Raw genomic sequence first — 10,000 nt, 5'->3', positions numbered from 1 at the left:
CATGTATGTATACACTCACTGAGACAGGGATACAGGTGTGTCTGTGTGTGTGTGTGTGTGTGTGTGTGTGTGTGCTGAGAGTATGTGGAAGGATACAGAGATGAGAGAGTGTGTGTGTGTGTGTGCGTGTGTGTGTGTGTGTGTGTGTGTGCGTGTGTGTGTGTGTGTGTGTGTGTGTGTGTGTGCGTGTGTGTGTGTGTGTGACAGTGAGGGATACAGGGGAAGATGTTGTAGTGTCTGGTAGTGAAGGGCTGGAGACAGTCCAGGTTGGCCAGCACTGCTCTGATGGCATCCTACAGGGAGAGAAGAGAAGGAATGAATGAATGAATGAATGAATGAATGAATGGATGGATGAATGAATGAATGAATGAATGAATGAATAGGTGAATGAATGGGTGGATGAATGATGTATTTGGAATTCATATTTTTAACTAAATAGTTTCCATTCCATGTCTCCTTCTGAGCTGTCGTCAGGTGTCAGTAGATTAAGTCACCTGACCACCTGGGGCGGTAGGTAGCCTAGAGGTTAGAGAGACCAGCAGGTCGCTGGTTCGATCCCCACCCCAGGAGGGAGCTGGACGTGAGCTGGTGACTGGAGGGTTGCTTGTATCTTATCTAAGGCTCCTACCACTGCCGTTGTGCCTTTGAGCAAGGCACTTAACCCCTAATTGATGTGTGTGTGTGTGTGTGTGTGTGTGTGTGTGTGTGTGTGTGTGTGTGTGTGTGTGTAAGCCCATTGATCAGTAGTCTACCTCTAACTCCTGGTGGACAAACTCCTCATCTATCATCTCCTCAGCACTGTGGAAACAAGCAGAACATCTGACTGAACACTGTAGATGGATGGACAGACAGACAGAACACCAGACAGACAGAACAACAGACAGAGAGGACAACGGGCAGGCAGACAGACAGATAGAACAACAGACAGACAGATAGATAGAACAACCGGCAGACAGACAGACAGAACACCAGGCAGACAGACAGACAGACAGGTATCTTGCCTGCAGTTGCTGCCTGCCCTGATCTTGAACTTGTAGAGATGGCACCCCGCCCTGAAGAACCTGGTCTCAGGTAGAGGGAAGATGAAGGTCTGGACAGGCATGGTGCTGTTTGGTGTTAGTGGAGATGGAGGAGAGGAGACAAGGGAAGGAAACAAGGAAGCAACTTCTATTGAGCTGCATCAATGTCAAGGTCATGTGATAATTAACTTATAATGTTAGTTAAGTTTACACACGGCTGCTGTCTACAGTGACTTATTAAATACTAGAGAATAAGAAATGAGTTGTTGAAATGGGATGTTTGACCAGAAAAGTGGATACCAGAACGAATCAAGCTGACTCAGCTCGCTAGCTGGCTACTATGAAAAAGCTCTTGATGATTTTAACAATTTGTCATCCATTGCTATCAAGTGAACCGGCCAACAAATAGCAACTCAAACATAAAAACACGACCGATATTTATTGACTTGACAGGTAAAACTACAACACCTACCGTAGTTCAACGAGTATGAGACGCACCAATCTTTCAGCCAAAAAACGTCCAGCTCCGAAACGGTTAAAACGGAGCCTGTCAATCACACGAGCTCGCCTCACATTCCCGCCTCTCAGCCCTCTCTGATAGGACAACCCGTCATCCAATCAGCGGCGTCCTGCTAGTGTCTCTATGGTGACGGCGAACAGGATGTTCCACCCAGAGATCACGTGACCGAGCCTGTCAAGTGATGCACACGTGGGGAGGATTATTATTATTATCATTATTATTAGTATTATTAGTATTATTATGAAGCAGAAACGGTAAACATTCCTCAACTATTCGCCCTGAGAATTCATCCGGAGAAGCGAGCTAGTTGAGTAAGTATTTGAAATATTTGCGTGTTTACCAAACAGCTATGTTGCCTCCCTACCTGTAACATTGCGTATGTTTTTGCAACCTTATTCACACTAGTTTGACAGTAAAAGATGTTTATTACAGCGGAGGAGAGGCTGTGTATATCTAATCATAAATACTGATGACAACGAGGATAAGTTACGTAAAAGATCACATTCCGTTCTCCTTATCAGCAAGTGGCTTTTGACAAGTTGAGAAGGTCCTCTGCAATGTTTTGCTATGTTGGATTTTGCTGGATGACTTCTTTAAAGTTCCTGTTAGTGTTTGATTGTATAGATTTATCAATGATTGGTATGATTGAAATGGTGCATTTTACCCACAAGTCTATGATTAAACCCCTATGTACTTTGATTCTACACCTATACTTAGTTATAATGTATTCATAATTATATCTTTTAAAAAGTTCAGTCATGATGGGCCTTTTAGCTTAGTTATCCAGTTAGTCCCACTGAGTTATATAATATACGCCATTTAGCTGACGATTTTATCCAAAGCGACTTACATTGCAGTGAGTTCACACATTTCAGTACAGATGGTCCCAGCGGGAATCAAACCCACAACCTTAGCGTTGTTAGCGCCGTGCTCTACCAACTGAGCCACAGAGGACCAGAGATGTGAATTTCTCTTTCAAGGCCAAGATGCACAGTATCCGTATAACATTTACACACTGTAGAATACAACAACAACAACAACAACAACAACAAACAGGCTATTTTAGGTTAGATATGACCATATTAATCCCTGCAGGGAAATTATATTTAAACTCAATTAAATTCTATCATTTCTCACTCGTGTCTCAGTGCCTTCCAAACCCCAGATGACATCCCCCCAGCCCTCCACCTCCTCCTCCCCCTCCTCCACCCCCTCCATCCCTCCCTCCACCCCCTCCTCCATCCCTACCTCCACCCCCTCCACCCCCCCCTCCGTCCTGTTGAACACGGGGTCCAGGATGCCTCTCCTGGGGCTGGGCACCTTCCGTCTGCGGGGTCCAGAGGAGACCCTCCAGGCGGTGGACGCTGCCCTCGCCGCCGGCTACAGGGCCTTCGACACGGCCGCCGTCTACCGCAACGAGGCGGACCTGGGACGGGCGCTACGCCACCTTCTGCCCAAACACGGCCTGTCCAGGTACGCCACCTGCTGCCCAAACACGGCCTGTCCAGGTACGCCACTGTTATGCTTGTTCTTTCATAGATGACAAATCGGGCGTCGGTTTAAAGCCAATACTATATCACTTGGGATCGCCATGGAGGGCTCCTCAGCAACAAGTAACGTCTTGTCTGCATGACTGCTAATGCGTGGCCGCAATGCATACTGGGAACTGGAGTACTCAATGTTATTAACACATAACACCACAGACATGACATAATATATGCAATTTAGCTGACAACATGACACAACACTATGTACAATACAACACAACACAACATTAAAAAGCATCCATCATGTACCAAAATGCTGTTCTGGTCCTCCAGGTCAGACGTGTTTGTGACCAGTAAGCTGGGCCCTAAGGACCAGGGGTCCAGAGCTCTGGAGGGGGCAAAGAGGAGCCTGGAGCTGCTGGACCTGGACTACATCGACCTGTACCTGGTCCACTGGCCCGGGACCCAGGGCCTGGGGGTGGCCGACCAGCTGAACCCAGGGAACAGGGACCGGAGCTGGGCCGCGCTGGAGGAGCTGCATGCCCAGGGGAGGCTGAGGGCCATCGGGGTATCCAACTACACGCCCGGGCATCTGAGGGCCCTGCTGGGGGGGGGCAGGGTGGTCCCTGCCGTGCTACAGGTCAGCCAGGGGGAGGGATGGGGGTGGGTTTGAATTGATTGGTTTGAATTGATTGGTTATTAGCCTCCAATGGATTTAAGATGATCTCTGTGATAGGACGCTTGTGGAAATCCTTGTTTCTATCCCGTTTATCTCTCTCTCACCCCCCTCCCTCCCTCTCTCTCACCCTCCCCCTCCCTCCCTCTCTCACCCTCCCTCCCTCTCTGCCCTCCCCCTCCCTCCAGGTGGAGTACCACCCGTGCCTGGCCCAGGGGGAGTTGAGGCGTCTGTGTGGGGAGACGGGGGTCTGCTTCCAGGCCTACTCCTCGCTGGGGACTGGGTCCCTGCTCCAGGACCCCGTGGTGGTGGAGGTGGCACAGGGGTACCCTGGGCGGACCCCAGCCCAGGTACTGCTGAGGTGGGCCGTGCAGCAGGGGGTCCCCGTCTTGCCCAAGTCCTCCAACCCCCAGAGGGTCAGGGAGAACGGGCGGGTGTTTGACTTTGAACTGAGGGGTGAGGACATGGAGAAACTAGCGGACATGGACTGCGGACAGAAGTTCTGCTGGGACCCTTCACAGGTGGCATGATGATGATGATGATGATGATGATGATGATGAAGGTGATGAAGATACAAGAACACAGACTTATGTGACCAAAAAGTGCTTTTTTTTTGTTAATGTTTAGTTGTTTAGTCTGAAGAGACCTCAACCCAGTCCAGAAACAAGCCCTAGCCGCTAAGCCACTTGAGTAGATCTGAGAGGCTGGGATAGGTGGAAGCAACAAGCTACAAGGCTCCACCTTGACCCTCTGACAGACACGGTGCGACGGGTCACAGCTCTCTACTGGGGTACGGGACTGCGGTTTCCAATGTGTTTTCCAGTGGGGTACAATCGTCTTTTAACCGTGATGCAGGTGATTGAAGGTGATGACCGCTAACTGTTTTTATAAAAATCAAACATTTATTGAAACATGAAAATAACAACAACAGCGAATGTGGAAAGCGGCCAACGGTGAGCTGTTCGTAGTGAGGGTCAACGGGGAAACCTGACTTCCGTACCCCATTAGAGGGGCGGGGCTTCAGATTTCCGGGATTTTAACGCTTCCGGCGTGACTACCTATAGGCTCGGTAGAAATGTACCCATCATGCTCTGCACCTGTCCCATCCACTCAGATCTACACAGGCGTTATGGTATGTAGGGGGCTAGGGGTTGTTTCTGAAGAGGCCTCCTCTTCCTCACCTGCTACAGAAACCTACGGAGGAGCCAGCTTCATCGTCCGCTCCGCCCCACCACCCTACTCCTGAAGTACGCACTTGTGTACTTCCCCACGTTGATTTATAAAAACATAGGACTGGTTTAAGTGTGCACTCTTCCAACAATCCCTTCCCATGTAAAGCCCTGTTTGGAAGTGACACATGCTTCATAAGGGTTGGAGAAATCGACAGCTTTGGAGAAAGAGGACGGGCTAATTGTAATTGTAATCGGAGGACGGGCTCATTGTAATTGTAATCGGAGGACGGGCTCATTGTAATTGTAATCGGAGGACGGGCTCATTGTAATGCATGGAATGGGATGAGGAATGGTATCAAACACTGATTTCTACCAGCCTCCCCTGCGTTGGTCTGTAGGAGTGTCATGAACGTGTAGCTGTAGGTACAGCAGCGAGTCCACGTCCTCATGTCCCACGCCGTCACACGCTGTCAGACGCTAACATAGACACTATCAGGCGTCTGCTAAATGCCATAAATGTAAATGTCGTCTAGCATTGTGACTGCCTGTGGCCCCTGGTGTGAGCATTGATTACTTTATCTTATGATGACTGATGGATAGATGATTCACTTACTTACTAAGTCGCTTTGGATAAAGGCGTCTGCTAAATGCCATGATTGATTGTAGCAGTTGTCAAGTCTCTGTACCCCTGATGCAGGCAGCTAACAGCACAGTTATTATTATTACCTTAGAATGATGTACGCCATTTAGCTGACGCTTTTATCCAAAGCCACTTACATTGCAGTGAGTGCATACATTTTTCAGTATATATGGTCCCAGCGGGACTCAAACCCACAACCTAAGCGTTGTTAGCGCCATGCTCTACCAACTGAGCCACAGAGGACCACAAAACGCAGATTCCTGCCCGCTAGACCATTTGGGGAGATGAAGAGTGATGTAATAGCTGTATCATAATCGTCTCACATGTTTCACATTAGTGTTGTTGTTGTTCCCCAACTATGTAATGTGTAGCTGCAGACGTGCGCTAGCCAATAAACAAAAAGCAGAAAAACGGTTAATAAAATTCTTTATTGTTTGTTTTATGCCATTACACCGATAGTGGTTATGAAGAAAAAAATACATTTACAAAAGTCATTTTAAAAAATGGCGAAAAAAAAAAAGAAGTTGTATTCAAGATTCCCCATTCACCTCAGATTCAAGTAATACCAGGGGCAGTTGTCAGGCCTCTGCTGCACAGGAATCCTAGAGCCCAGTCAGGTTATTCCAGGGTACGTTCACAATCGCAAACGTTGCCTAAACAGTTGCTTGAAGAAAGAAACGAAGCCAAATTAAAACCCCTCCTCGCACGAAACGCCTTCACAACCGTTGCGAAGAGACTTTGAGGCGTTGCAGAGCGTTACAAACTGTTTCCTGAAGAACATTCTCGCCTTTTCCAACATTGCGCTTCTGAACGTACCCTTGTTGTTGTGCTTTGTTCATGTGTGAGCGAAGCCTGAGTGCCTAAGGCTGTAGCAGTGCGGGCATGGCTCAGTCACAGGGCTCCACAGGCAGAGAAAGGCGGGTGGTTTAAGGTGAACCGTGTAGTTTTTTGTATGCTTTGCTGCCCTCTTGTGGCCAAACTGAACATTTGTTTGTTTTCATGGCCATTTAGCACTCTTTTAACCCATGGGGTGCCGAGGGTGAATAAAGTCGCCCCAAACTGTCAACATTCGAGAGCGCCGAGGGTGACTTTATTCACCAAAAATTTACAAATGATGATGTTTCATTTTGTAGCCAATCCAAGTATTGTTGGTAGGTAAACACCACAGAACACTTCCAAGATGGTGGATAAAGCACACTTGGTTGTGAGTGTTCCGGAATTCTTTGGCAGTTAGGCTCAAAATCCTACAAGCTGAACCTTTAACCGGCTCTGATAGGAGTCTGGATCCCCATACAGCCCAGAGCCTCAACAACACGACCCCTGGGAGTAGACAGTAAGCCACAGCGCAGGCAGGCGAACACATAGACAGCAATAATAAAAGTCACATGGTAAACACTAAGTGGGATGCTTGGGAGGGACCGGCTCTGACGCCACCCCGTTGAAGATGAGATCGACTGAACGGTTAAAGTAACGTTTAAGGTTAGGGTTAGAGTCGGGGTTAGGGTTGTCCCAAGCATCCCACTTAGCATCTATCCTAATAGTAAAAGTCACATCATCTCCTTTCTCATCAGAACCGGGTCAAATACTTTCAAATCATTCCGAGCTGTGCTTGATTGAGTCGGTCTGGTCCAACGACGGTCCCAGAAGTGCAAACTTTTACCTGAATCAAGCGCACCTCAAATCGAGTTTCAAGTTTTTTAAACGTTATACGTTTGACCCAGTTCCGTCCCTCCCTATACAGCAGTTTAATCCATGTTACGGCTTTGTCGTCATTCATTAAGATATTAACAGTATTTACATGTTTTTTTTTTTTTAAAAGACCCAAGGCTTAAAAGATCCCCATAGGTTTGACTTTAGTCTAATTTCATTCTACGTCTAATCTAATCTAATCTAATCCTGCAGCTCATCTCTCGTACAAAAGATATCGTTTGCGCTATTGTTAGGATTGTCGTTTATCAAGATATCATTAGCCCTAAAGAGGATTGTCGTTTATCAATATTGTTCGTAGAGTTGACAGAGAGGAGACAGCTCTTCCCATAGCTCTGCAGAGTGCAGCCATATTTAAAATGGCAGTGATTGTAGTTGATGGGCTGAATCTCGAAAGTCTTCACTCACTCACTCACACGCTCCCTCTCTCCTCTCCTCCTCCTCACAACTCATTGGAGGAGAACGTTTGAGAGGAGGAACCTCTGATCTCCTCCTCCAATGAGCTTTGAGAAGAGGAGGGGAATCGAGGAAAGAGATTGGACCGTAGATTCTGACAAGGAGTCAGATTGGTCGACCTCCATCTCTCTCTCTCTCTACTGTGCTGGCTCAGTGGCTATGAGATTTCTGTACTTGGTGGTCTCCCTCTCCATCCATCCGTCCGTCCGTCCATCCATCCATCCATCCGTCCATTTATTCATCCATTCATCCATCCCTCCCTCCCTCCTCCCTCTCTCTACTCAGAGGCCCGTGGCTCTGTAGAGGTCAGGTTATTATGGGGTGTCTCCCCCTCCGTCTCCTGGTGACTGAAGAGGAAGGCCCACCAGCTGGGAGACTGGTGCATCTGTTTGGCCCCGCCCGCGCTCCGTACGCGCTTCATCTCCTAGGGGTCAGGGGGGAGGGGGGAGGGGGAGGGGGGGGGTCAGGAGATGAGAGGAGGAAGGGAAGAGAGAAAGAGAGATCAGGTTATTTGAGATCCTTGACACTGTTTTGAAGCTGATTCTTCAACTGGACAAAAATACATTACACTGAAAAACAACACTATTCGTCTCTCATTCATCCCCCTCTCCTCTCCTCCCTCATCTCACACCTCCCTCCCTCTCCCTCTCTCCCCCAGACCTACGCATCACCCACCCCTCCCTCCCCCCTTCTCCCTCCCTCCCTCCTTCCCCTCTCTTTCTCTGTCCCCCTCTCCCGCAGCCCTCCGTCTCACCCCTCCCTCTCTCTCTCTCTCCCCTCTCCTCACCCCTTTGTCCAGCCACACGTCGAACTCGTCACTCATGCGTCGTAGCTGTCTGCCGTACTTCTTCGCGGCCCAGAGGGCTGGGGGAGCCGACTGGGAGCGACCCCGGAATGGTGCTCCGTCTGCGGGCATGTCGTCCTCCCCAGAGCCCCTCCCCTGGAACTGCTCATCCCACTCCCCACAAGATGTGGAGGCCTGGGACTCTGAGTTCATCCTCACCCGATTTCCAAGCTCACCTACGGGAGGGAGAGGGGGAGAGAGAGATGGGACAGGGAGAGGAGGGGTAGAGCAGAGCAGCAAGATGAATATATTGTTATTGGGGTCAAGGGTCAGGGGAGGATAGACTGTACTGTGTCCAAGGGCAAGAGTGAAGATTACCCAGCATCCTCTGTGGCGTCTCACCTGCTAGTCTCAAGGCAGGTCCAGTGAGGGAGTGGCCTAGCACTGTGTTCATGTCCTGAACGCTAACCGATTGGTCCATTTCCCAACTCCCAACCTCCTCCAAGGGTTCTGATTCGCTGTCTGAAATACTGAATATGTCTGCCATGGTGACATCTAGAGATGAGAGAGAGAGAGAGAGGGGTTGATAGAGGGAAGGAGGGGGAGAGAGAGAGAAGGAGTGAGCATGATCAAGATGCACTTGCCATCAGAAAAAAACAGGAGGAAAGAAAACACACACACACACAGTCTTGAAAAACAAAACAAAAGATCTGTCTGATCTCTAACAGTGACGACGCCTGACGCGTTGAGACAGCTGAGAACTGGCACCGTCCAGTGTCGAGCAGGCCTACTTTGTCCGTGTTGCAAAATTAGCCTCGTTATTATTTCACTCCCCCTCTCTCCCTCCCCCCTCTCTCACCCCCTTCGTCTCGGGCTCGGTCCAAAGGTAGCCTACACCATCGTAACAACCGGCAAGAAGTTGTTTTGACCGCGGAGAAAGTGAGATAGCCTCGCTTAACAATAGCGTGACATTGACACTGACAACGTGTTACATTGAAACACACCCAGAACAAGCCGAAGCGAGCCTGCTCCTCCTCAAAGTGTTGCTCTGGCCGCGTCCTTCACGTTGTTGATTATGGGGGACAATAGAAAACTTGGCGACAGGGACCCGACCGCGGAAGCGACGCGTTGGAATCACTTCAAAAAACCCAACAACAGCATTAAAAACCGCGTTTTCTTACCCGAAATCTTTTGGCAGGCAAAGCTATCCAATGTGAAGCCCCTCTCTCTCTCTCTCTCGCTTTTCTCGTTCAGTGTTGTTGTTGCCTGGGGTCTTTTTACGGTACAATACAGTTTTGACTTCGACTTCTCTCACCCAATCGCGTCGCGTCAGGGTTCCGCACCGCCGTCCTGCGCTCGACCAATGGGCGGGCGCGCGCAGGGCGCGTTGAGCGGCGTCTCCGGCGACGTCACTGTTGCGAGCAGGACTCGCGGCTCGCGTTTTGTTTTTCTCGCCGGCCGCACCGTAATGCGTACAGTACGTGCGCGGCGAATATTTGATCGAATACATACACACACACACACACACACACACACACA

General features: G+C 49.3%; 2 protein-coding genes across 4 annotated transcripts; one reads left to right on the top strand and one right to left on the bottom strand.

Annotated features, from left to right (window-relative positions):
- Window positions 1–1,731: 1,731 nt before the first annotated feature.
- LOC310824877 (aldo-keto) lies at window positions 1,732–5,883 on the top strand. Its single transcript, XM_083698134.1, has 4 exons — window positions 1,732–1,850; window positions 2,688–3,012; window positions 3,360–3,666; window positions 3,891–5,883. Coding segments are annotated over exons 1-4 (975 nt in total). The 5' UTR covers window positions 1,732–1,849; the 3' UTR covers window positions 4,233–5,883.
- A 40-nt stretch (window positions 5,884–5,923) lies between these two features.
- badb (BCL2 associated agonist of cell death b) lies at window positions 5,924–9,793 on the bottom strand. 3 transcript variants are annotated; one of them, XM_083698136.1, is made up of 4 exons: window positions 9,643–9,793; window positions 8,864–9,016; window positions 8,465–8,697; window positions 5,924–8,101 (listed from the first exon to the last, which is right to left on the bottom strand). In XM_083698136.1, exons 2-4 carry the CDS (start codon window positions 9,006–9,008, stop codon window positions 7,955–7,957), a joined length of 525 nt encoding a protein of 174 aa, XP_083554262.1. In that variant the 5' UTR covers window positions 9,009–9,016; window positions 9,643–9,793; the 3' UTR covers window positions 5,924–7,954. The 3 variants fall into 3 exon arrangements, with proteins under 3 accessions (XP_083554262.1, XP_083554263.1, XP_083554264.1); XM_083698137.1 differs by lacking the exon at window positions 9,643–9,793 and adding an exon at window positions 9,466–9,612; XM_083698138.1 differs by lacking the exon at window positions 9,643–9,793 and adding an exon at window positions 9,321–9,423.
- Window positions 9,794–10,000: the final 207 nt, after the last annotated feature.

Source organism: Argentina silus, assembly GCF_951799395.1.
Source record: "Argentina silus genome assembly, contig: scaffold_237, whole genome shotgun sequence".
Classification (NCBI taxonomy): domain Eukaryota; kingdom Metazoa; phylum Chordata; class Actinopteri; order Argentiniformes; family Argentinidae; genus Argentina; species Argentina silus.
Note: the sequence above shows the minus strand (reverse complement) of the source record. Positions and strands in the feature narration are given on the sequence as shown.